The sequence below is a fragment of the Adiantum capillus-veneris genome, chromosome 15 (assembly GCF_014529385.1).
Source record: "Adiantum capillus-veneris isolate H3 chromosome 15, ASM1452938v2, whole genome shotgun sequence".
Lineage (NCBI taxonomy): Eukaryota > Viridiplantae > Streptophyta > Polypodiopsida > Polypodiales > Pteridaceae > Adiantum > Adiantum capillus-veneris.
Genome location: NC_140945.1, coordinates 150,777,613 through 150,805,546, shown reverse-complemented (window position 1 = coordinate 150,805,546; position 27,934 = coordinate 150,777,613). Strand labels below are relative to the sequence as shown.

At 40.4% G+C, this 27,934-nt stretch overlaps 2 protein-coding genes across 3 annotated transcripts; one reads left to right on the top strand and one right to left on the bottom strand.

The window, feature by feature from the left end:
- Positions 1–426: 426 nt before the first annotated feature.
- Positions 427–3,085, bottom strand: LOC147441672 (uncharacterized). The gene is given in 3 exon segments (XM_086483466.1): positions 427–1,004; positions 1,007–1,073; positions 2,972–3,085. Coding segments are annotated over 3 exon segments (759 nt in total).
- Positions 3,086–7,330: 4,245 nt separating this feature from the next.
- On the top strand, positions 7,331–12,277 carry HCF173 (high chlorophyll fluorescence phenotype 173). Of its 2 annotated transcripts, XM_086483229.1 has the most exons (13): positions 7,336–8,050; positions 8,741–8,953; positions 9,051–9,246; positions 9,985–10,060; positions 10,133–10,268; positions 10,372–10,476; positions 10,566–10,667; positions 10,756–10,845; positions 11,020–11,085; positions 11,155–11,211; positions 11,299–11,376; positions 11,480–11,527; positions 11,936–12,277. In XM_086483229.1, the coding sequence occupies exons 1-13, from the start codon at positions 7,505–7,507 to the stop codon at positions 12,005–12,007; spliced, it is 1,785 nt and encodes a 594-aa protein (XP_086339355.1). In that variant the 5' UTR covers positions 7,336–7,504; the 3' UTR covers positions 12,008–12,277. The 2 variants fall into 2 exon arrangements, with proteins under 2 accessions (XP_086339354.1, XP_086339355.1); XM_086483228.1 differs by having other exon boundaries at positions 7,331–8,050; positions 11,155–11,376.
- Positions 12,278–27,934: the final 15,657 nt, after the last annotated feature.

Below are 27,934 nucleotides of genomic sequence, written 5' to 3'. Positions count from 1 at the left end.
GGGAAGCTAAGGATGAGTAAGATGGTGAAGGCGGATGTGTGGTAAGAGATGGTGTACCTGAGGTGGAAGTCAAGATTGGAATCACCAGCATAGCTGAAGAAACCACTGGCTCTAAGGATTTTGTTGAGGCAAACGCCATGAAGGTAGCCAAGGTGCACTTTGTCGTAGTCACTCTGCAAAGCAAAGTGCTATAGTGCTCAGCTAAGCGATGAAGATCCTCATGTAAAGAAGCCACACAAGCATCCTGAGCAACGATGGTAGAAGCCTAGCAATTCACTATCTGACAAAGATCGAGGTTCTCCATCCCCAATCACTCTATCTTTGAAGTATGAGAATAGTATATTTGATGCAGGGTGCCTACATGCTCCCAAACCTGCATGGTGAGGGTGTGAGAGTCCGAGAGCACCCGAACCTACTCAAGGCGGGCTAGCAAGATAGTAGACTAAGAGGCCGAGGTGGAGAAGGCAATTGTGAATGGTAACGTAGCAGGAGGTGGCTGAAATGGTGCATCATGAGCCAGCTCTGTAGGGAGTGTAGGGTGACGGTCTGTAGTGGTGAAGATGGGTGCCAGTGATCGTGGAGTGCGTGGAAAATAGCAAGAGATTCCATGTGCAGAGGTAGTTGGTGTAGTGTTGGAAAGTGGGGCCAATGAGGGAGCCAGCGAGGTGTTGTGACAGAGGTCAATGTGTGCGTGCGTGATGGAGAGGAGTGAACTAAGGAAGATGGATGTGCGGCATGAGTGGTGAATAATGCAAGTGAAAGTGAGGCTATGTGTTGTGATTTTGAGAAGGGGAGGACTCCAAGAGAATCCAATGAATCTTGAAGAACCTTCGCCTGAAGTCGTGTAGTTGGTGTGCAATGGGGAGGAGATGCAGCTTTTTGTTTTCCCTTTTCGGAGCTAGCAAGAAAAGCTGAGGCCGATGTCGGAGGTGCCGAAGTTAATGTCGAGGTTGTAGGTGGAAGGGAAAATGCATATGCAATGCACCTAGACCTAGATGCAGACCAAGCTATTCTATGTACCAAAGTAGGAAGGGTCTAGAGTAGCAACGAAAAAGTTGGTGATTAGAAGAGAACTCACAAAAACATATAAAGTCTTTTAGAGGAGTACAACGGTGAGCTTGTCCACCTATGTGCTCTGACAATGGTGCTTAGATGGAAATGTATGCACAAGCTAGCAAGGAGGGGCTCTAAATTGGCCAAAAGCTTTTAAGGTATCTACATTAAAGAAATTGTGTAATTGATTGCTACAAGCTGCGTATTTGACGTATTTGACTGCCACTGTCACTTGTAAATAATCAATATAAGTTATTCACATTGCATGGTTAAACATAATCAAATTGATCAAAGGAGACAATTGAATGCATAAGCCAACCATTTATAAGAAAAACACACAAAACTCTTAAAAGCATGTGCATAATTGTCTTTGGAAAAGTTGTAGTTATAGAGTTCCATGCATGGAAAATAGCTTCTCTATCATCTTCGTTGGGACTAGTGAGAATAACCGGCAAGCAAAAGGAGACAATTGAATGCATAAGCCAACCATTTATAAGAAAAACACACAAAACTCTTAAAAACATGTGCATAATTGTCTTTGGAAAAGTTGTACTTATAGAGTTCCATGCATGGAAAATAGCTTCTCTATCATCTTCGTTGGGACTAGTGAGAATAACCAGCGAGCAAAGATGCTACATGAAAAAAAACTAAACATTATTAGAACATGAAAATGATACCATAGATGTGTAGAGCTCAAAGGGATCTTTCATTTGAGTCGTGATTTTGAAGGGATGCATTGCACACGTGGTTGCCTGATTAGAGAGCTATCTCCTTGCAAGAACACCCTTACCCCCCTCTTTTTAGAGCTTTTGGCTTCTTTTAATAGTGTCCTCTTATTTGTTTTTATCCAAACTCGGTCTACACTCTATACTTAACTTAAAAAATGCAAAACATTTTAAGCTCAAAAAGGGAGCACTTAACCTTCAAAATTTTTGCATTTGATGCTAGATTCTTAATCTTGAAGTTGTTCTCTTCAAGAAAATGTCAACATGGACACTTATTTTTTTAAAAGCACCTTCTGCTTTTTTGAAATCACTTTTGCTTTTACGAGAAAAATGACTTCTAGAATACATTTTAATCATAACTCTCATAAAAAACATTCATAAATCATAAAAGCATACAATAAAAATCATAATTGGTGGAATTACCTCTATCTTTAAATCATGGCCATCCTCGGCTATGACCTCCTTACCTGTATTTGAGTCCCTTGTAAATGTTTCAAAGTTTCATGGTCCCAGGCTATGGCATGACCATTCTCACAAACTCCGTATATTGAAATAAGACTTTCACAGATACTGTCTCTCTAAATTAAAGAGAGAAAATTAAACTCAAGTTAGCTTTAAATCACAAAAAAAATTCTTAATGGCATTTGAATATTCCAAAACATTCTTGAATCTAGCATAACCATTCCCATTGAGCATTATGGAATACTTTCTTTCTCTAGCTTAGAGAGAGAAAATCATGTTTTAAGCCTCAAAATTTAGTCTAGCTTGTAAAACATTATAGGATATTAGAAAATGAATTTCAACAATTATACTTTAATGGGCTCTTACAAAACTAAAATTTTGGTGGCATTACCCTTTCCTTACATGATAGTAATCCTCGACTATATCTTAAGGAAAATAGGGACATGGTGCTGGTGGATCCTCAATTGAGAAGTAACACCATTGCGCAATAGGTTTCTACTCTACTCCGTGCATGAGGGACATACTCCACCAAAAGGTGTTTCCATACATTTAGCCTACACACCTTTCCGTAGTAGATGGTTAGTCTACACGTTGCTTACATGACATAGTCCATTATTGTAAGTGTGTCTTCCCTATTGAATGGAAGTAGATATCTCCACAACAATTCTTTCTTCTTTACAAGGATACCAAGTACATTGGTGTAATGAAAGAGATGGGCCGACAACAATTACGGAGCGACTCGAGTAATCGACTCGCTTGTCGAGTATATTTTCTCTAAATCGACCCTGCTTGCCCTGAATAACCTCTAAAAATGACTTGTAGGGCCTATTATGAATATCCCTCATTGGTTGCCCATGTATACCACTATTGATGAGAGCATCTACAGCTTCTTGAACAAGTCATTTTTGGCAAACAATTAATCTATGATTGCTTGAATGGTTTTCTTTATTTTTAATCTTCATGCATAAAAAACATCCAACTGTTTGTGAGCAATTCATTAATGAGATACTCAAGTTGGTGCCTATGGTTCTCTTCTTTGGATTCCACCTTGCAAGTACGGATGCTTTGCCTCGCATTCTCTTCGTGTTTATGTTGCTACTTTTGTCTTTTGATTGTTTAGACACAACATTCAAAGAAGAAGTGGATACTCTTTTTGGGAAGAGATTCATGCAGACATGCATAATTTGTAATAAAAATGAATCTTGGAAAACTCAATAGGACTTCTTCTTTCCTCTCTTTGAGAGAAACCATCAAGATTTGAACTACTCATGTTATTTAATTTACTTGACAGACTTAAAAGTGAGAGCTCTACTTATCTAATTAGAAACAATTTAAAATTAAATTCTAAATAACAAATAACTAAGAAAACTTGCACTCTTTGCTTTTTTTATTTCTTACAATTTCTAATTATTCAATGAAATTAGGACATCTTTTTATATGATCATAAAATTTATATTTCTTACCCTCAATCAGCTCTTGATTAAGAAAGAGAGAAACCTTTGATATTTTTGAGTCTCGCTTTGAGGTGGTGGAGTTTTTTAGACCGGGCCGCTCCATAGAAGAAGAAGCTTGCATGAGCTCTAATACCGATGTAACGAAATTTGAGTAATTGACTGTCACTTTCACTTACAAATAGTTAAAATAAGATAGTCATATTGCATGGTCAAACATAATCACATTTATAGAAAGAGACAATGGACTACATAAACCAACTACTTATAGAAACAACAACGCGCTTGCGCTTTAGAGAGAGAGAGAGAGAGAGAGAGAGAGAGAGAGAGAGAGAGAGAGAGAGAGAGAGAGAGAGAGGAAACAGTTTCGAGGGTCTGAACCAAATCCCCCCCTCCCCCTCTCTTAAAGGTTTTTTGTATTACGTAAGCTTACAGTAAAGCTAAAAAAAATCATGATCCAACACGACCATCAGCTTTATACATATCTACAAGTAGAGAGGATTATGGTGTTGTTGCAATCATCTATTCTACCTGCATCACCTTCACTGTGCATTACCAAACTTTCTCTGATCCTTACATCAAGCTCATCATTAGGAGCAAAAGCATTCAGATGCTCATTATTACAAAGAATCTCAATGTAAAATGGAACTTGTGTTTTGCATTCGACAAAGATATTTTGCATGCCTCTATCCTTGGGATCATGGTCTGGGATCAAGACCTTGCAAAGAAAGATGACTTCTTCAAGAACACTGGGGATTCCTCTTGATAGTCCCGTTGGCCCTATTTGGTATTTTGCATGGAAGGAGTAATTTCTTGGTGATCTCAGGTGGAACAATCACAAAAGCAAGGTTACCGACAAGGTGCCATGCTTTCTCTCAGCTGCTCACACCCATCTTGTAGAGGGCCAACATGACAATGAGAATTACATTCACAACACTAGCACACCTAATGATTTTGTAGCATTGTTGAGATTTTTTGTCGAGATGGGGTGAGGTATGCAACAAAGTGAGTGCAAGCCTTTGAGTGCAACGTCAAGCCAACAAAACGGAGGATGAGATGAAAGGGAAGCAAGTATAGAAGGAACTAAAGCATGGGCAAGTGCATCTTTGTGTCATGCACATGGAAGTGAAGGGTATGGAGAAAAGCATGGTTGGGGAGAAAGTGCTTGTTGAGTTTTATGATTCTTGATGCATCCAAGACATGATAATAGATTAGACTAGGATGGATTGTGTATTGAGAGTGTGACTAGCTAGGATAGCCAACAAAAAGAGTACTTACAAAGATGAAAATACAAAGATAGTAAGGCAAGTGAGCTGAGCTATGAGGAAGAGCAAAATAGCAATTCATTGTAGGTGAACAAGTGTGTAGGTTAGCGTTGCAAAAAATGGGGGGGCTAGTGTGCATCAACAAAGGAGGCATTGTAGGTACTTGGTCACAATTATGGTGCTCATGATTTTGCAGCATGATCATTATGACACCCCTATTATCAAAAAACTTGAAGGTAATGAATTCATTCCAATGCATTGCAAATCCAAAAAAAGTTGACCCTCCTATTATGGAGGAGAAGCAAACGCCACCTTTCAACATTGAAGGAGAAGCATATAAAAACTCTTCAACACTAGAGGAGGAAACAAGTATACAAGCGACGAGCATGTTCCCTATGGTTTATAATTACTGGGTAAGGAAGGTGCCACCTCCCCGTCTTACTGATGTATCTTTCTTTTTGTTTGTGGGCACGACATGGGAGCACATACTACATTCATTATGGTCTTCTTAGCCCATCTTTGTAAGATTTTTGGCCTGCAAAAGGCCATAGTGGGGTGGGTGGATTTTTTGTGCAAATTGTGGACCGTGGATGCAAGTCGACTTGTGAAATGTGTTGACATTTGTGTACCTTTTTCTTTAAAGAGGACCATTGAAAATTGAGTCACACACAATCTTTTTTGTCCTCTTCCACCTTTTTTTGTTATTTTAATTTGTAAAAAAGTTCTTTTATCTAAGAGCACGGACTCCATTTCATAAAAAAATTTAATATGCCAATCCATTGAATTGTTTTTTATATTTTAATTTGATGAGTCTCACATGTGTCCATTTCATTCAATTGTTTTAGTATACCAATGTGACCCTTCACCTTGTTAGTTTCAATGGGTCCCTCATTTAAGAACCTAATGACTTTCTTTGTAACTTTTTTATTTAAAACATTTTTTTTTGTTGTATTTTTTTTTTCATTTGAAGACAATTTACAATTAGAAAATTATAAATTGTCTTCAAATGAAAGAATTTCTTCACAACTAAAAATGAAAGAATTGTAAAATGTAAAGAAATTGTAAATCTCTTCACAAAAAATTATAAATTATCTTTAAATGAAAGAATTTCTTCACGATTGAGATTTATTTTTCAACTTTTGGTCTTAATAAGTAAATGTCACCTTGATACTTTAGTGTAACATGTATCATTAGGAATTAGGTTTGAACATTTCCAATGTTGATAAAATAAACTTCAAAGGAGAAACTCATATATGCATGTCACATGTAACGGTTGATTATGAGAAGTTTGCAAGAAGAAAAATGTCATTAATTAGTGCCATCCTCATGAAATATTATTATTGTTAACTAAAATTTTCACACTAAATTACAGAGGCCCATCATTCCTTTGGAAATGTTTCTATAATGCAATGATCAATGTCATTTGATCATACTTTGATGTCACTTAAATGTCCATATTAACTTTAAAATCCCAACCTATATTGAAATAATCACATTGGTTTTTTTACATAGTTCACTACAACATTTATCTCAAAAAACAACAAACTAAACTTCTAAGTTCGGCCAAATTGGTTCAACAAGTAACTTCTCCATGTTTACCACATAAACAACTTGACCTACATCTACTAGTAAGCTTTTGCCATATATCTATTACTCGCTTTGTAATATACTCTCTATAACCTTTCAAAATATTTGTTGTGAAAAAATAAATCCTACAAACACAACGCTTATCTACTTTGCATTACATTCCCTTATCACGCCACCGTGATTCTTCACCTTGTTACTATTATGGATATTTGTCGACTTCTAAATTTCCATTCTTACGAGGTTTGGACGATTGATAACTTGTATATGCACGCTTTAGGATCGATTTTTGACAACAAAATATAGATACATTACTACCCTTCTATTGGATTACTTCGCGAATTGAACCGTTCCGTTTAAAGTAATCATGACACACTAGTCTATACTAATAGATAAAGGGGGAGGGAATCTCCCCCCCCCCCCTGCCACGCGTCAGAAGCTGCGGCTTCATCCGACAGTGTCGCTTGCAGCGTCCGAGAAACACAATGACGGAGGGAGAGAGAGAGAGAGAGAGAGAGAGAGAGAGAGAGAGGCGGCGAAGCCGATAGCTATACTAGTTATGATTATGTGCCACATTATCAACGTGGCACTCTTGCTCCCTCAGTGCACACTTGTCCATAACAATTGAAATATAAGAACACCACTAAGTAGTGGTGTTGGATAAGACTACCATGGGGCCCTCCAAAAAAGAAAAAAGGGTGAGAGGGGAGAAGGAACTCCACGTGGAGCAATTTGAACTGCAAGCGCTCCATTAGCAAGAAGGAAGAAGGAAAATGGAGAGCCTCTAGTTTTTGATCGTCCACTCTCACTCTCTCTCTCTCTCAGAAAATTCCGTCTTTTGGATCCCAGCAACAACAACAGCTCTCTTTGGCCACTACGATCGCCACTCCAATTAGGCCTAGGCTCGGTATGTTTGACCTCCTTGTTCCACTTTGATCGTCGATCGTCTGTTTTGTAAGCGGCTATGGCGTCCTCCCTCGTCGCCCGCTTGCCATCCTCGCCCTCGCCTGCCTCTACATCCTCCGCATTTTTCCCCTTCCAACCCATTCCGCAAAGCTTACCTCTGCATAGCCATGTCCGCCATCTCAGATTCTCCTGGTCTGTGAATGCATCTTTAGGGGATGACACCTCCACTCAAATTGATGGCCCTGAGGCACCCTCTTCGTCATCATCTCCCGCCGACGCACCCTCTCCATCCACATCTACCGTAGTCACATCCAGTAAGCAGCCTCAAACGGTCTCTCTGAGTCTTGAGGATGTCAACCCTGTTGGTCTTGGTAGACGATCTCGACAGCTCTTTGATGAGGTGTGGCGTCGCTTTACGGAGCTCGGACAGCTTACACGATCTCCTCGGGACAGTGAGGAGTACGAAAGTGTGTTGATAGGAGGCCCAATGTGTGAGTTTACAATCCCTGGGGCAGAGTCCACAACTGTCCTTGTTGCAGGTGCCACCAGTCGCGTGGGTCGGATTGTCATTCGAAAGTTGCAGCTCAGAGGCTATAAAGTGAAGGTGTGCACCCTTTCCTGTCTACTGACAATTCTCTCTTGGCATCAATTCCTGTCAAGATTTAAGAATGCCAAATGGATTGTGCCTGTATTTGTTCATGTGATTCTAGAAAGAAGCAGTGGAAGCTCTTCACTAGTGTAAAACGTTTGGCTTTAGAATTTAATGGACACCTTTTGACGCTCTTCTGTCAAGAGATACAAGTGTTGAGAGTACACATGCTCTATATTAGTGTGAGTCAGCGAACTATTGATGCAAGATGGCTTGGTGGAGCAGGATGTAGCATGCATTTGGATGTGCTCCTTATTCAGACTCATGCACTTGTTACATTAGTTGTACTCACACACTTCTCCCAATCGGGGTAAGCATCACGCACGCTGCCGAGCACTAAGGTGGCAAATAAGATCCATTCATTGAGGTCATTGTTGGATGTATTGGCAGTCAACGACTGCATATCCATGTCTAGCTGTATAAAAAAATGAAAGGCATAGGCTTTTTCCGCACACTTCCACATGCAAGGTATTTTTTCTGCATGCTGTTGAGTAACATGGATATCTCAGACAGTAGAATGACTTTATGGAAGCAAATACACATGATTGTTACCTTGGGAGAGTTACAATTGTGAGGAGTTCCATGCGTACATCAGCATGTCTTCAGTATTAAGTTTACTGAAGGAGAACTGCCTTGGTGGTGCAGGCCTTGGTGCGGAAAGCAGATCCTGAAACATTGGAGGCACTACCACGGTCAGTGCAAATTGCTGTTGGTGATCTTGGTGACCCCTCGTCACTAAAGAGTGTCGTAGAAGGTTGCAGCAAGATTATCTTCTGTGCAAGAGCTCGCTCGAACCTCACCGGAGATCTCAATAGGGTAGATAGACTAGGTGTCTACAATCTCTCTAAAGCTTTCCAGGTTGGCAAATCTGATACAGAGCTGATTTTCTGCCCTTTGAGGAGCTTAATGTACTCTGTAAGGATTTCTCCAGCTTACGCGTCTAAGATTGCTGCAGGATTATAATCACAGAATGGCACAAGCGAGGGCTGGACGAAGTAGTAGAAGTAAGCTCTTGATTTCCAAATTTAAGGAGAAGGATGAATGGGCAGTTCAACAAGGAACTCACTTCACTGATGATATTGCTGTCAAGTATGATGGAGGGATGAATGCCACATTTTCCGAAGAAGAGGATGGAAATGCAGTCTTCTCAGGTAACCAGCTTTTACAAAGTAGAGCTTTTCCAAGAGAAAATTTAAAATGTTGCGATTCATTTTACACAGGTCAAGAATGGTATCGAAGTGTGCTTCTCTTGCTAAAGGCTATCCAAATGCGCATACGCACGCACATGCATACACAAACACACACGTGCATGCATGCAGGTCCACACTCAAAAGAAACCCCGATGCAAACATGTTTCAATTTGGACATCTGTGATAGGCCTTTGGTGCACATTGACCTGGTCATCAGATAAAAAATCATTGGTTTTTGATGTGTGTGTTTTTTGGGGTGGGACAAGGGTGGAGGGGATTTTACTTTTGATGTGTCCAAATGGAACACCAAAGACCTGCTAACAATAGTTGAAAGTCCGATATGGAAGCTGGGATTGGGCCATCAAATGGCGGCTAAGTATGTAAAGGAGTTAAGAGAGATGAGACTTGGAAGGCAAACCAGGCACCAGGGACACACATGCTACCGGAAATCATCGTTGCATGGATGGTAGCTTGAACCACTTTGCCTGCCTCAATGTGATGCATCTTATAGAAGAGCTGAGAGGAGTGCGTGAAAATGGTGAACTGAAAATGTACTTTGGGCATAGAGTATCAGGCCTATTTTTTGGGGCTTTGCACTTGATGGGTTGCCTGAGAGTCTTTCATGGCCACATTGCTGCTTCTCTGCCTTGTGATTTACACAAATTCAATCAGTAAGCTGATGTTGCTTTTTCTGTACAGGCTATGTGTTCACACGAGGTGGTTATGTGGAACTTGCAAAGAAGTTAAATCTCGCACCTGGTCTTTCCCTTGATAGGTAGAACTTTGCATGCAACCCAAAGATATCTCTTGTGGGAACGATCATGTTATTGACACCCCAAGTGCACAGATATGAAGGTTTGGTCCTGTCAGTATGCGGAGATGGGAAGTTCTACAGCCTCATATTGGAGGCGTGCTCGATGGATGACCCCTCTCATAAGATTATCTATGCTGCAAGGTTTGCAACTCGGCTGGGTTACAGCAGGGTATGTGACACATCTTTCATGCTATACTAGGCAATGCCACTCTGAACATTAGCTTGCAGGGTTGCTTCATGGAGTAAAGGGTTAAGTTTGATGGTTTTTGCAGATAAGGATTCCATTTTCTTCTTTCAGGCCAATGAACCCCAAAGATCCAGCTTTGGATCCCTTCTCTGTACATACTGTGGCCATTCGATTTGAGCCTCGAAAACAGGTTATTTGTCCCTTGTTTTTGGATGATGTCAGCTTTTGTGTTATTTTGATGGACTGATCTCAAAGTCGTTTATGATTGAACATTTATAGAGGCCTCTCCCTGTTCGGAATGGCTCTGGAACATCAGTTCAATCATCGCTACGGGATCTTAACAGTTTCAAGTTAACACTGGACTACATCAAAGCGTTGCCGGTAATTATACGATGGCAAAGCTGCTTGATCGTAAGAAGCTTTGGATATGGCAATCAATCACCTCACTGATGTGTGTTCTTGCTGGCAGGGGGGTCAGGAAACTGATTTTGTTTTGATCTCTTGCACTGGAGCGGGCATCGATGAGAATGAGCGAGACAAGGTTATCAAAGCAAAACAGGTGAGGGAAGCTGCGTACTGCCCATTTGTTTGTACTGAAATTGTGTATTCGTGACCCACATCTTATTTTTGATATTCAGACCTGCTACTGTTATTTGGCATTTAAAATACCCAAAAGAATGAAAGTGTTATGTAGTCCTTAACACTGAGGTGCTTGCTTATTGTGTCTTCTAAGGCTGGGGAAGCTGCTCTCAGAAATTCTGGGCTTGGCTACACCATTATCAGACCAGGACCATTACAGGTCTTTATTGAGCTGGTATCTTGTCATTTTGACTTGTGTGTATGTGTTCTTATCGGTCTCTTTGTGTAGGATGAGCCAGGGGGACAACGTGCGCTTGTATTCGACCAAGGAAATAGGATCTCACAGGTTCCATATTCGCTGAATTTCTTTTTGCAGGCATGTCTTTTCATAAGCACGAGTTGTGAAAAAAATGTTATGCAATCCTTGTTGCAGGGGATCAGCTATGCTGATGTAGCGGACATCTGTGTCAAAGCTTTGCATAATCCGGCTGCCAGGAACAGAAGCTTTGATGTAAGGATTCCCTTCTTTGTTTTTATGTCAGTGTTCAGGCCACATTAGTCTAAATCAATAGTTTGTTTAAACTTTCCACAATCTTTTTCATGCATCTCTGCAGGTATGCTATGAGTATGTTGCTGAGCAAGGACAAGGGCTATATGAACTTGTACTTACTCTCTCTCTCTCTCTCTCTCTCACCATTGAAGATTTTGAGTTAATCAAAGTCTAATTTTTGTGTACTTTGCGGACATGTTTTGGGCCACCATCCCTTCATATTATGTCCAAATTGCACCAAATTTGGGTTATAGCCTTTATATAGCATGGACAAAAGGGCTCACAATCCAATTCGGGTCAAGTAATCACCTGCAGGGTTAATAATCACGATTATTAATAGAGTTGCATGAAAATTGGTTGAAGTGTTGCACTGTTTTTACACGTGTGCATCTAGTCTTACTAATGCATGGACTCATGGAAAGAAGCATGCAAATACAGCTAAAAGGTCTCATAGTATTTAGAGCTTTCTAGGTTGTGGGTAGAGTTTGGCGTCAGGTCTCATCAAGTGTTTCTGGTATAGGTTGCTCACTTACCAGACAAGTCAAACAACTATCTGACACCAGCCCTGTCAGTTTTGGAAAAGAATACTTGATCTATGGTTGTACTCCCTTGGGTGCTTGTAATACTATTCAATGCTGGAGTTAATCGAACATGGGCGGCAAGCTTAAGGACCGTGCCAATGGAGTTGCCACATATTGAAGCAACGTCTGCCCAGGAATCAAATGTGCGGCTTGTTACAAAACCGACCTTGAAATGACCAATATCACCCCTACCAGCTGTGTGTTGTTCTCTCAGAATGTTTGTATCATATAAGTCTGTGTACATAAATGCGGATTATAACGACAAGCACCATTTCAAGCTATATGAATCGTTCGTCTCCACTGTGACCTTTTGTATTGCCCTTTGGATAGAAAACATTTTGTTCTGTAAAGAATTCTCATGCAGGGTGCAAGCAATCTCTTTCAATTCATCATATCATTGTGTCTTATGGTAGCATGCAAGCACTTACAGGTGTGATATGAGAACATCCATGTCCTTAGGTAAAGCACAAAAGCATTTATAGCAAGAGAGGGTGGGGTTTGATCTTGTGTTGTCACATATCTTGGGGTTAGCAACCCAAGGACCACTCGTGGGTTGTCTTCTTCTCTACAAACAAGGGAATGACACAAGGCCACACTCTACCCTTAACGTGTTCAGCATCCCACCACCCACACACACTAATTGTAGCATTCAATCTAGTTTTCTCCTTCTCTATCTACACTAGCATAGCTTGCATGAAATGAAGAATACATCCCTCTACACCTACACAATACACACTAGCATAGCTTGCATAAAATGAAGATTGCTTCCACCTAAGTTGGTGGTGCAACACTAAGCTCAAATTTAGAGATGATTTTCCCCCAACTTATATCAAACAAGCAACTCCACCGTCGATCTATAAGTCTTTTAGGAATTTCTTGAGTAGCAAGTATACAAGATCGAGCACTTCACCACAAAGCTAAGCAATCCATTCACAATCAAGCAAGCCTTTTCTAGAAACTAGTGATGCTTGGTTGGCCTTAACGAAGTATTTATATTATATTTTGGTTTTTGCCAAGGATTTAAGGACATTAGGATCATGGCATGTTTATCCATAAGGGATATTGATTTTTTTGTTTTTTACTATAATGGATTATTAATGCTTGTAATTTATTGTCAGGGTTGGCAGCTACATGTTCATATGGCTCTTGCAAATTTCTCTTGGCCATTTAGCCTATATCTTTGAAATGTAATATGCTTGATTTTTTTGTTGAAATTATGCAAGGAGTTGTATTAGAAGAGGCAAAAGATTCACATATTCACAAGATTGGTCCGATGGAAATAGGGGGTACAAATGTCAAAAAGTAGATACATTTCTAGGAGAGCACTAAAACTCTTCAGCCACATCCACAAGTTTCACTTTTCCATTCATGTTCTCGCTTGAGAAAGGCTTCAACATATTCCACGAGCACATCTTCACGTCTTTTTTCTTCAGTTGCGACATATCTTTCTAGGTGACGCAGCTACAATAGTGTTTGACTTCACATGCAGTTTTTCACTTCAGAGGCCTGCAAAGTAACATTAGAAAGCCATTCACTGCCGAATGGTCGAAAATGGGCAAATATTTTGTTACATTGTTTTTTCCAAATGTGCCAAATATATTCAACTTGCACATCCCAAATAGTGGTGGGAAAACCCATAAAATCCCCTAAAAGTAGATATTTCCAAGACAAATTGCAAGTTGAAAAATTGCTTTAAGATGTGTAATTCATTTTTATTATCGCTGCATTTAAGTGAAAAATATATTCTGGCACAGGTTTGCAACGTTGGCAGATCCCATCCTCAAGCCCAATTTTTAAAAGCCTGACCATCTGTCCACAAACTTTTATGTAATATCAGCCACGACAATGCATATTTTTTGGGCAAGAGGTTAGCTCAAATAATAGAGAATTTCCAGTCCATTGTCCGTTGTCCTTGTAAAGAGCCCATCTTGTATTCACAATTCATTGTGAGAAGGAATTGATGTAGGTTGTTGGAGGTAGAGAATTTTTGTGAGAGGTTGCCAACCTGTTCATTGGAGGTGGCTATTGGAAAAGAGTGAAATACAATTGTAGAGAAAGGTGGCCTCATTACCTAAGAGGCCAAAAATAGGAGTGTCTACTGAAAACAATCTACTCTTTCCATTATCCCACAAATCTTGCCAAGTACAGATGGCGTTCATAGATGTGAGGAAGGCGCCATTTGGAAAAGCAGTAGTGTTCTTAAGAAGAAATTTTCCACTTTTGTCTTCAAGGACGAAAACATTTCTCCAAGGGGAGAGTAATGTTAGGACAAGGGTCTAGAGGCCAGTGGTCTAGTCTAAACCATAGCTTGAGGGTTTCCTATAAAAGAACAAGAGGCTGGGAGGAGAGATAGGTTTTAAACACCTAGGCCTCACATGTGAGTGCACATGAGATGCTGCAGTGTGAGAGCTCTAAGGAGCATGAAGTTGTGACCTTCAAGCGTAAAATATTGCATGTAGTCCTGCCAGAGCGCGCACTGTCGGGGGATTTGTATTCGAAAGGTGAGCCGGGAAGGCACAAGGCCTCTGCTGTGAGAGGTGCGAGGAAAAGAGTTGTAGCAGACACAATTAATAGGAACAGAGCTTAAAACAAATAGTTTGATCTAGATTCTGAAGCTTGATAACTCAAATCAAATACTTAACAGTAACTCTGCTTAATCAAATATTAATGGAGGAGTTTAAGCTCCTTACAAGGTTTAACCTGCCTTAATCCAAGTGCTAATTAAGAAATCAAATTTTAGTAATGATGGCAATGTCTGGTCCGGTGAAACAATACCAAATAAGATCTATCGCCTTAATTGATCTGCCCAAAACTGCCTTGATCTTCTTCGTTTTCCTTCTGCTGCTTCAAGGTCGAGAGAGAGTTGATTTTCTCTTCGGCTATGGCTATGGGAGCTTCGACTTCAAATGGCCTTAGGAGTTTCGATTAGAGATGGTTTAGGATTATGGCTTAAGATTATCGGCTTAGGATTATGGCTTAGACGAGTGAGAAGAAGAGAGGATTAGAATAGATCAAGGAGGTTTGGATTAAGCGGATTCTCAAGCTTGGATTAAAGAGCTTAGGATTATGATGGCTAAGGGGTTTCAAGTGCCAAGAAGAAGCGAGGATTAGAATAAATCAAGGAGGTTTTGCTTAAGCGGATTATGAAGCTCTGGTTTAGAGAGCTTAGAATTATCATACTAAGGAGTGTCGAGGACTTCCCCCAAAAGAGCCGCTTCCCCTTTTTATAATAGCCCACTTTGGAAGATTGCATGGACTTGCCTTGCTAAATACGGCCAACCCATTAGCGATGTCGTTAATGGGTAGCGCCCCTTGCTGATGTGGCAGCCCGGAATTCAACCTCCTCCAAAAGTGCCGCAAGTGGCATCGAATGGGAGCGCCCGTGCAAGCTGAGCACTTCGCATTTCTTGGCCGGCGTCATCGGAGCATCACAGCCCCTAGTGTGAGCTCGTATTCCTTTTCCTACGCTCGTCCACCCTGCTGCTGAACGCCATGCTTTCTTTTTATTTGGTTCAGATAACCCTTTTAAAATAGGGTGGCCATTGTTTTAGTGGGTGGCCATAGTCCTTAAGCTCATGGGCCCTTGGCCATGGGCGGCCGGAGTAAAGGGGCCACATTTGGCATACATATTGTTCAAAGCAATGCCTGCACTCAATGCACTCCACGAGTCGTCATTTCACACTATGAGCTCATCAAGATCCTTTTGTGCTTTTGTAACGGCACCATAGTAGGCATACATGTCTCAAAACCCGGCCAAGGCAATGCCAAGCACGACATTTTTCTCCAGCAACAATGGAGTAATCCAGCAATCAAAACTCTCTAGGTGACGACATTCGAAACTCAATCGAAAGACAAAATCTCCCAGATGGCACTCCGGCCAAGCCGACTAGACTGGCACGAAACCGGTCCCCAGTGAATCTTTAACGGCCAATAACATGGCAACCGTAAATCCGATTACTGATCTGAAAAGACGGACGCGCTCCACAAAGCGAGCACTTCAGGCCCGTGCATTCACTTCATTTTTATCCCCTCAGTTGCAATTGCACAATCCGGTAGGGATCTGCAATCGACTCAAACTTCAAACTGCTATAACTTCCTATGTGTAGCTTTGATTGACGAGCCGTAAAGACAGGCCTGTAGAGCATTTCAAGTACTTCAACTTTGATCAATAAAATCCTAGCTATGACCACTTCAAGCATACTCACTGTTTAGCATTACCAAGACATCTTTTGTCCCTTAGAGCCGCGTCTGACACACTTTTAACTTAAAATTGGCTTGTTAGCAAGCCCTTATTACTGCTGATTTTCTTGTCATAGAAGCGAAGCCGCACGACATCCACCCCCTCTGAACTTGCACAGCCTCTGGTCTGTGCCAATTGCACTTAATCAGCTTCATAAAAAACATCATCAGACATATCATCTGATGTATATATAACATTATCCTCTGGAGGTGGATCTGAATTAAAATCTTCAAGAACAATCTCGCCTTCTCGCTTCTTGAATAGCTTGATCCATTTTTCTGCAATAGGAACCTTGAGCAGAGTGCCATCAAGTTCGCATAATTGATATGTTGCATTATCAAAAACATGTAGCACCACATATGGTCCGAACCACCGTTTAACCATTTTCCGCATAACAGTGTACTAGTTCTCTAGGCTACTGTCATAAACAAGTACCCAATCACCATCTTTGATAGCATGTGGTCGTAGTCTGTGCTTCCCATCAAATGCTTCTTTTCTTCAACCTTGCCTCCTTAAGCTTCTCTTTAGCCTGTTCAATATCTTCTTGAATCCTCTCAAGATGGCAAATACGTAGAGCAAGCAAATCTTCAGTAGACATACCTTCTTCCCATGGTATTATGGTCCAAGTCATAACTGCTTCCTCTATAGGCATAATGGGTTTTTGCCCGTGCGTCAATTCAACGGCATAAAACCTGTAACAGAACTGTGTGTAGTGCGATCAGCCCATAAAGTAAATGGCAAGAGTTTAGGCCAATCACCAATATGCCCTTCACACGCCTTCGCTAAAGCTTTAACCATAGGCGGATGCCCTCTTTCACTTTTCCTGTTACCTTCTGGATTATATGCTGTAGTGAGATCGAGTTTAATGCCCATACGAGCAAAAAAACCAGCTCTCCTCTATTTGTAGTAATTCTGCCAACACATACATACCTGGAGATAATATCTTCAAGCAAGAACTTGCATACTGAACTGGTAGCTTTGGCACGCAAAGCTCTACCTTCAACCTGATTAGTAAGATCTTCTCTCGCAAGAACAATATACCTCATTTGCCACACTCCTACTGGCATTGTAATAAGGTCCACCACCCACTTGTAGTGCATAGCCAAGGGATAGGTGGGATGCAATCCATCTCTATGTCGCACATTAGAATATTGTTGACATATTAAGCATGTTTTCACAAATTGAACCACATCTTTGTACATACCTTTCCACCAATACCGGTCTTTAATCTTGACAAAAGTTGCCCAGACTCCTCTGTGTCCAGCCCATAGACTTTCATGAAACTCTTTGATCACCTGCTGTTGAGTTTCTTTATCACAAATAACCCATTGTGGTACCCCTCCTGGGCGCTTTGGTTGCTTCCATAAATGTCCGTCTTTCAGGAAATAGCCATAGTCCTTTTTCCCGATCCTCTTGTAATCTTGGTCACTCCATCCTTCTTGTCTAGTGAGAGTACTTAGGTAGCGGCCAATCATAAGCCACTCTCCATCACAGAACTCTTCAAAAATAACTTCAAAAACATGAGAAATATTACCACAATTGGCATGTAGATAAGTGGACGTGTAGAACTTCAAGCCAACATCATCACTTGTGGTCAGCATCTCTTCTTTATCTTCAAACCTGGCTCTTGATAACATATTTGCAACATGATTATCTCTACTTGCAATATGACAAAATTCAAGGTTAAGAGACTTAATATAGGCTATCCATCGTAGCATGGCAATGTACAGAGTAGAGTACTTTGCAATCATCCCTATCAGTGGCAAGCAATCTATCTCTACCACGACAGAAGCTTCAATAAAGTATTCTTTATCAGAACTTAGAGAAGTAGCAATGCCCCAAAGTTCCTTCTTAACCTGTGGATAACCTCGTTGACGAGCATTAAGCACCTTGGCTCCGAATCTAGCTGCATACCTGTGTCCTTCTGCATCATCTTGACCTAGAGCCCATCCAATACCTGTCGGGAAACTGTTAAAATAAATGGCTTTCCGCATTGGTAGTCAACTTTCCTCAAGGTCGGAGCCTTGAGAAGCATCTTCTTTAATTTTTTGATAGCCTGTGTGTGAAATTCTTCCCAAACAAACATTGCCTTTCCTCAACAATTGATATAATGCCTCTGCAACATGAGCAAAATGTGGCAGTTAAATAAGATAGAACACACATGCACCCAAGAATCGACGAACTTCAGTAATCGAAGAGCATGTTTCTTTCATCTTCTGGATAGCTTCAACTTTTGCTGGACTCGGTCTTCTACCCTCAGGATTGCACATATGTCCCACAATTAAGATCTCCTTAGCACCAAAAGTTGATTTTTGACATAAAAGTGTTAAGTTAACTTCTTCAAGCCTCGATAAAATAGCATCACAATCAGCAATATGTTGAGCAACAAACTGTCGGCACCCCCTCTGATCTTTTACCTCGTCTTTAGATCCTTCTTCACATCCTTTAATTGGTAGATCATCAATGAAAGGCATAGTAACATGTGGGATTAAGTCCCTTAATACCTTATTCATGCCGTTCATCATATGAGCTACATAATTAATAGCACCCTATGGGTGGCAGAGTGCACATCCTTACCAAACCAAGAGGAGTACGCAGTGTAGTAAGATCTTGCTCTCCAAAGTTAATTGGAATTGGTCATATCCGGAATAAAGATCACCCATGGAGTAAATAGCTCTACCTGCAAAGGTCTCAATAAATTCATCCACAATTGGGCCAGTATCCACATTGCAAATTGTTACCTTATTAACCGGTTGCATATCCTGAATGAACCTTAATGTACCGTTTTTCTTCGGAACAGTAAACCATCGGTTAGAATATGGTGCACATGACGGCTCCAAAATTCCCATTTGAATCTTTTCATTAAGCAAATTGATAAGCTTTGGCAAGTGAGCTTTAGGAACTGGAATAGGACGTAAGCTCCATGGCATGTAAGGAACAATGAAAATTACCATAGGTGAAACAACACTTGGATCCACACACCCAATCTCACTTGGCTCAAAAGTGAAAGTTTTACCATGTTTTTTGAGCATATCTTGAAAACACTTGATCTCCTCTTCATTGAGGAAACCATCTTCTCCAACCTTAAGCTGCTACTGCAATGTCTCCTTAGTAAATTTATGCCCTATGTTCTTTGGATTCCTGAGTATAGGATGTCGAGAAGCTTCCTTGATCATCCCATCACTTCCTTCTGGTAGCGGTGTAGCCACTGGCCTCACTTTCTTTGCAAAAGTCTTGTATTTTGTCTCTACTTGTGCTTCAACTCCTTGACTTGAATCATCCTCAATATGCATAAGTGCTTCATATATACCTAACTCATCATACATGTCCATTGAGTGGACCTTAACCACTTCAGTTCCGCTTTGTAACCTGTGTTGCCTAATCTCCTCAATCTCTGACATAGTATCTATATCAGATACCTCTTCAAAGATCCCTGAAATCACATCATCTAATTCAAGCACATCACATCCCTGCCCCAAAATTAATGGATAAGAGGAATGTTCCTGTATAAAGAAATTTTGTTCATCACAGACATCCCCTACAGTTACCTTAACATTTGCACATGCACCATAGAGGTCGCCTGGAAGCATGTTGGCAGCTCAAATCCACCAACCATGGTCCACATCAATAGCCCATTTCCCCTTTTTGTGCAAGCTTTTTGCCATCAACTTTATCTCCGATCCATGATCTATTAGTGCTAAGACCGGTTCTTCAATGTCGCCAAGCTTCACAATAGTTTCGGCTGTTGCCCTTGTCCAATGAGTCCTTGAAAAGTGACTCCTGGGTATACTTTCATTATCTTCATCTTCATTAAAATGAACATGTCTTACCTCTAGTTCAGATGGGTTTGACACCACCACAAAGCTCGACTCTTCTTCTTCAAGATCTGCCAAATATTCTTCATAATCATCCAAAATTGCTTCAATGTGGCGAACCGCTTGGCTCTTAACTGACTCTGGCTCCTGCTCACTTGGTATTTACCGCTTTCTTTTGATAATATCTATAATCTCCTCGCGAAACTTGCGTTTGGCAATTCCCAGAAAATCACCCAATGTGAGCTCCACTTTGCTATTCAGAATGCGTTCTTCAAAAAATTTCTTTAAATCTGTAGCTAATTCAATGTCAGATTTAAGCTTATACGAGGGTCCCCTGGGTTTACCTTGCTTTTTATCATTAGGTGCCTCCTCCATAACCACTTCAGGAGCGGGCTTAGGAGTAGGACCTTCTTCTTTTTTGCTGCTGAATCTCGTTGTCCTTTTCGATGTCCCAGGAACTTCTTCATCTCTTTTCCTCTTTTCCTCCACCATAGCCTCATTAGCTTGAGAATTCGCAATGAATGCATACACTGAGAGGGAATCCACTGGATCAGTCCACCCTGTGGTTTCTCAAATTCAATTCCCTACCTGTCGTAGCTTCCCATAAGTTACCTTCCCTGTTTCTGCTGTCTTTAAAGCATAAGGCCACAATTGACCCTTTGTACTTGCACCATCATCATCACCCTTTCTGCAAACCTGCAGCCCATATGTAGCTGCTTCCAGAAGAGCAACATTATGTTGGATTTATTTAACTATCTTTTTCATGGCGCCCGTTAGGTGGAGCATCTCACCCGTTGCCCTAAGGTGAATCTTCTTGTCCTTCCAGAAAACCACATTCCTTTTATAAGCTTCATCAAATTCATCACATTCTTTAACATACTTGTGGTCTTCAGTATCGCACCACATGCATCGATCCCAGCCTTTGCGTGGAGGCTGCTACCTAGGCTTAGAAGTAGACCCCTTTGCAGCTAACCCTTCAAATTTTACAGCTTTGAAATTCAAATTTAATTCTTGAATACCTTTCACCAATTCATCGAGAATTGGCTCCTCCACTCTGGGTATTGCCGAGGTTGTTTTCTCCTTAGGTTCCTCTTCCACAACATCCATGATGTCAGCCACGATCAGCTTATCAACTCTCATCTGTCGTTTCGATCATATTTACTACTTCAGTGACTATCTTCTAGTCGGATGTTAAGCCTAATTCACCCGTTGAATCCTCCAACAGCTGCAGTAGACTCTTTTGAAGTCGTGGATCAACAACCTGAATGAATAGTTCAACCTTCTGATCCTTCATTGAACGTTGCTCTGTCGAGGACAGTTGCTCGAATTTCTTTTCAAATTCCGGTAATAATTCTTGTGCAGATAAATTTTCGTTTTTCTTGTGCATCCACTTTATAAAGCTTTGTCTGGTTACCCTTTGTGAATCCTCAAGAAAGTATTTCTCCGGGAGTGCCTTCTTGAATTCCTGCCAATTCGGGCCTTGAATCGCCTGAATGTTTTTTATTCGGCTCTTAAGTTCCGGTACTGCAATTAAATGAAATCCTTCCACTGCATTCTGATCATCGATTCCATTATCTTCCATTGCTTGCTCATAGATATTACAAACCTTGCTAATATCCCGGCCTTCAAATCGTTGTAATTTCTCGGTAATTGTGTACCGAGCTTTACGAATCCTCTCTTGCAGATTATGCTGTTGTGGGGCAGCCTGTTGAAACAAACAATTTGATCCAGATTGTGAAGCTTGATAACTCAAATCAAATACTTAACATCAACCCTACTTAATCAAATATTAATGGGGGAGTTTAAGCTCCTTACAAGGTTTAACTTGCCTTAATCCAAGTGCTAATTAAGAAATCAAATTTCATTAATGATGGTAATGTCTGCTCCGATGAAACAATACCAAATAATATCTATCACCTTAATTGATCTACCAAAAACTGCCTTGATCTTCTTCGTTTTCCTTTTGCTGCTTCAAGGTCGAGAGAGAGTTGATTTTCTCTTCGGCTATGGCTATGGGAGCTTCGGCTTCAAATGGCTTTAGGAGTTTTGATTAGAGATGGTTTAGGATTATGGCTTAGGATTATCGGCATAGGATTATGGCTTAGACGAGTGAGAAGAAGAGGGGATTAGAATAGATCAAGGAGGTTTGGATTAAGAGGATTCTCAAGCTTGGATTAAAGAGCTTAGGATTATGATGGCTAAGGGGTTTCAAGTGCCAAGAAGAAGCGAGGATTAGAATAAATCAAGGAGGTTTTTCTTAAGAGGATTATGAAGCTCTGGTTTAGAGAGCTTAGGATTATCATACTAAGGAGTGTCGAGAACTTCCCCCAAAAGAACCGCTTCCCCTATTTATAATAGCCCTCTTTGGAAGAGCCCTTGCGGGGCGGCTGGAGTAAAGGGGCCACATTTGGCATACATATTGTTCAAAGAAATGCCTGCACTCAATGCACTCCACGAGTCGTCGTTTCGCACTATGAGCTCTTCCATAGTAGGCATACACGTCTCAAAACCCGGCCAAAGCAATGCCAAGCACGACATTGTTCTCCAGTAGCACTGGAGTAATCCATCAATCAACACGCTCTAGGTGACAATATTCGAAACTCAATCGAGAGCCAAAATCTTCCAGATGGCACTCCGGCCAAGCCGACTAGACTTGCACGGAACCGGCCCCCGGTGAATCTTTAACGGCCAATAACTTGGCAACCGTAAATCCTATTATTGATATGAAAAGACCGACGCACTCCATAAAGCGAGCACTTCAGGCCCGTGCTTTCACTTTATTTTTATCCCCTCATCTACAGTTGCCCAATCCGGTAAGGATCTGCAATCGACTTAAACTTCAAACTGCCATAACTTCCTATCTGTAGCTTCAATTCACGAGCCGTAAAGACAGGCCTATAGAGCACTTCAAGTACTTCAACTTTTATCAATAAAATCCCAGCTATGACCACTTCAAGCATACTCACTGTTTAACATTACCAAGACATCTTTTGGCCCTTAGAGCCACATCTGGCACACTTTTAACTTAAAATTGGCTTGCTAGCAAGCCTTTATTACTTCTGAATAATTATGTAGGATTCAAATAAACCTGATTGGCATCCCTTTGCTCATTTTCTTGTCATGGAAGCGGAGTTGCACGACAGCACGCGCATGCGCGCGCGCGAGAGAGAGAGAGAGAGAGAGAGAGAGAGAGAGAGAGAGAGAGAGAGAGAGAGAGAGAGTTCTCTTGAGGAGGCCATGCATTGTGGGTGGCAATCCCAACACTTCTTCATGAACGCCTATTGTCTAGGTCAAGTACATAGGGTTAGAGTTAGGAGGACATGAATGAGAGGGTAAGTGTGTAAAGGAGGGCGTGCTTTGATGTGAGTTTCATTATTGTGAATTCGGTTAGTGTGCATGTGAAAGAATGCCGTGTTGAAGGCCTTAGGATCCATCTCCATAAACATTCATGCCATCGCCATCGCCATGGATAGCCTTCCAAGATTTTTGTTCTCTCAAAGTGAGCACCATTATTGTGAAGTTGGTTAGTGTGCGTGTGAAAGAATTATGGTGAAGGAAAGAACCATGGTGAAGGCCTAAGGAGCCATGCTTGGTTTTATTTCTTCTTGTAAAGTTCAAAAACTAAGCTAAGCTTTAGACATAGAGTAACATCTACCTCATGCACTTTAGCTCAGAGTGCTCGGCTTTTCATTTTAGTGCAATAGTGAGAACTTGAATCACATATGAAGTTGTTGCCACCTATGCAAAGGCATACCTATATATATTTTTCCAAATCTTTAAAGAATACTCACCATAGAATCTATGTGTGCATCTTTGTGCAAGAGTTTTGTGACTATTCATTGCATTTAAGCCAATAAATTGCATGAGGCTATTTCTAATGGTTGTGTATCTTCCATATTGAGTCATAGTCTAATGGGAGTTGACGCGGTCAAACCTTGCATTCAAACACATGGCCCACACAAATCAACACCACACACAGACACGCGCACACGCGCGCACACACACACACACACACAAGGTGTTAGCGTATTTTGATTCTCTTGTTTAGGTATGTATATTCAATGCATCAACCATTTCTCCTTGGGCTTGTAGGTTCCATTTAGTTTGCACCATCAGAGAAAATGTTTCCACTCTAATTACTTCCAAGGACAGGACACAAGGGTGGTTCCACTAAGATTGGAGTGGCCAAAGGGATGTGTTCCATTTGTGATTGGTGCAAGGATTCTTGCAACATTACCTCCTTTGTCTCTAAGTCTAGTTGAGCTCTATCTTCTTCATATCCTCCAACACCTCTTGCTTATTCCCCTTTTTCCTTCTCCTCAATGCTGTTTTGTAGCTTTGCTGTATTTAGCTACTTGGCTTCATTCTTTCTTATATGCTCTACATATTGGTTTAGGCTAAGCATTCACAATCCATTATCTTTGTCTTTGACTTAATCACTAGCATTAGGAAAATCTTGGCCCCGATTTTGGGCCTTATAATAAATTTCAAAATGTAGAGAGAGATAATAGAAAATGCAATTTTACCTTTTCTATATTCTTTTGCTCCAAATCTAGAAGTCTTTTAATACCTCATCTATTTGATAAAGCTACACACTATCATGATTGTGCGGCAGAAACATGATGGCTCATAATTTAGTGTCTTTTATCTCTTTCTTTTTGTTTTCTTTCAAGAATAAGTTAGGTTTAATATTTGTCCCACCCTAAAATAAAATACTAGATGTACTACAGAATGAATGTCATTGTATGTCCCTCCCTGAGCGCCCTCTCTAAATGTAGTATCTCAACTTGCATTTTGAGTTTAGAGGCTTTCTGTTCTCAACTCTTGTCTTTATCAACAACCTCAGTCCCCCTCTTTTCATCATGTCTCAAAAAATGCTATTGGAATCTCCACAAAGAGCTTTTGCAAGCGGGAAAGAGAATTAGAGGAATGTGCATCTTGTTTGCGTAGACCTCTTGCAAGAGTATGAGCCTCATAATAAAAAAATAGAAGGGGCATTATTCTTGCAGGTACCAAGAAGATATATAGGTCGCAGGGCATGAAGATATGGATCACTCAGTGGACAGTAACATGTGTCCTTAACACCCCCTTACAACCTCCACATCACCTTTTATAGATATTACCTCACTTATGAACTTCCTGGGAGAGGTTACATTGGCTTGTATGGCTACATCAAACACTTGGAGGCTCAGAATGATGTACCACATGCAGCTTATATGTGATTTTTGGGCATGAGTACTATTTCATCAATCAATTCTGATGGGGTCTAAGAGATGATATAAAAGCTCACTTTCTTACAATGCCAGAGATTCAAACCCTAAGTGAATTTATGTCTCAAGACATAGAGTGCGATAATAGGATCTTTGGAAGATGGTAAGAGAAGAGGCAAAAAGTGGCCCCATCCACTGCCTTTACAAAAGATCCTCTACTAAAGCAAGTTCAAGGAACCAAGAAATCTAAACCAAGACCATGCAGATTGATCAAACCATTTTCACCACAAGAGAAGTGATGCAGAGTAAATAGGCTATGCATGCATTGTGGGGCACCTAGACATATTGCTCAAATCTATCCAAACAAAAGAAAACCTAAGATAGAGAGCATTAGAACTCCATCAAGTTTGGAAAACATAGACATTTAACCTCAACAGTAGAGATCATGCGGTTGGACCATGTGAAAACTAAGAGTCAACAAGGTCTTTTCCTATGAGCTGATTCAACATCTAGGAACCAGTTTCACCATACTGATAAGGATTTGTGTAACAAAAGACCAAATGCAGGTGAAAGCTCTAATGGATAGTGGTGCCATTGCTTGTTTCATCAATGAAGAGTATGCTAAGTAATAAGGATTAATGCTTGTGGAAAAAAGGACTCCAACATCTACAAAGGTGATCGATGGTCGCCCACTTGCTTCGGGAGACATCAGATATGAAACCCAACCTTTGGAAGTGACAATAAATGAGAAAGTCTCTAGGATAGATTTCAATGTCATATGCCCCCAAAAAATCATGTCATTATTGGCCTATCTTGGCTCAAGCTACACAATCTAGATGCTGATTGGATGTATCAAACGATTGACAAAAGATAGCCACAACATGACAAAAGAAAGCATGTCAAACCACTCTATTTTGGAGCCAAGATCTTCATGCATGTAGCCAAAAGAAACCCACCATTCTTGGTATATGCAATACCAGTTGAATCTTCCACAGAAAAGAGTATGGAAGCATTTACAGTAATATCATGATTACAAGGATGTATTTGAAAAGAAGAATACAGACATGCTTCTCGAGCATTGATCTTATTATTGTAGCATTGAACTACAAGTAGGGACTCAACCACCCCTTGGTCCAATATACAAGCTATCCAAGATGAGCTTGCAGGGCTTCAAAAATACATTGATGAAAACTTAGCCAGCGGGACACTAGCAAGAGGGCCAATACTATTTGTAAAGAAAACGGATGGGTCTGTACACAGATTTGTGGATATAGATGCTTGAACAAGATTACAATCAAGAATTGCTATCCTCTTTCATTAATTACATAACTCCTTGAGAGGATTGGAAAAGCTAAGATATTCACTAAGATTGATCTTCATGGTGCTTATAACATTCTAAGAATAAAGGAAGGAGATGAATGGAAGACAACTTTCTGAACTAGGTATGGGCACTTTGAGTATGTTTTCATGCCATTTGGACTTACAAATTCTCCAACACTTTTTCATCACTTGAATGATATTTTTGTGAGTATTTGGATGATTTTGTGGTAATATACTAAGATGATATTTTGATATTTTTGAAAATCAAGAAGAACACGAGCATCATGTTTGTATTGCTCTCTTCAAAAATTATGAGAGATAGGCTTGTGTGAAAAAATTAGAGAAATATGTTTTCACCAAACACAGTTGGAGTTTTTAGGCTATACCATTTTTGAGAAGAAATTTCAATGGATCCATGAGAGAAGAGCTAACATTATGTAGAAAAATAGTTTTATACTAACAAAAGTATGGAAAAGATGACAACAATTCTTGAAAATGGTCACCTTTTCATTCAATGAAAGTGTCTTCTTCATGAGGTAGGTGTCACTCATTTAGTATGTCTTTCGTCATTGAAATAAAAAAAATCACAAAACTATGAACTAGTGGTAGAATTTGAAGCTTTTTACTGAGCCAATGCATTCAAAACGCCCATAAACCTAAAAATGAATGTTTATCAGTGCCTCGTTCTAGCACACAGAGAGGAGAAAATGCAAAAAAGGAGCTTTTGTTGAAGGGAACACAAGGGAAAAAACAAAATGTCCCTCATGTACCCTTCAACATTTTTTAGAATGTCCTTCGTGTGATGTTTGACAAAAGACCCTTTTTAGGGATTTTTTTGGCATTTTCTCTCTCTCCGATGACAAAACAAGGCAAGTAGACATCTGTTTTTTTAGGTTTTGGACATTTAAGATGCATAAGCGGTGTCAAAAGCTATAATTCTACCAATACTTAATAGTTATGTAAATTTTTTTCCATTCAATGATAATGAGAAAGCCATATTTATTGAGCGGCACGTACCTCATGAAGAAAATACTTGCATTGAATGAAAAGGTGACCACTTCTAAGGATCAATGAAAAGTAAGGTTCACTTTCTAGAGTATTTAGTTATCCTTTTGGACGTACCCAATAAGTGCGAGTGCATTTTAAGACAATTTGGTACAGAGAGAAATATAATTTCTTACAAGGCCCTCCAAATGACCTCCGAAATCTCCTAATGGTGGAACATTGCCACCTCTATCTGAGATGTCTAGTGCTTATGGGTTTTTGCCAATTTTTATCGGTCGGATCTTTATCAAAGGCTACTCCAAGATTGTTGCTACTTTAACAAGCTTAACTGGGAAGGATAAGTTCTTG

Coding starts and splice junctions, on each gene's coding strand:
- HCF173 (XM_086483228.1), top strand. CDS start 7,505: ATGGCGTCCTCCCTCGTCGCCCGCTTGCCATCCTCGCCCTCGCCTGCC. Junction 10,846..11,019: donor AGGTTATCAAAGCAAAACAG/GTGAGGGAAGCT, acceptor GTGTCTTCTAAG/GCTGGGGAAGCTGCTCTCAG. Junction 11,528..11,935: donor GACAAGGGCTATATGAACTT/GTACTTACTCTC, acceptor TTTCTGGTATAG/GTTGCTCACTTACCAGACAA.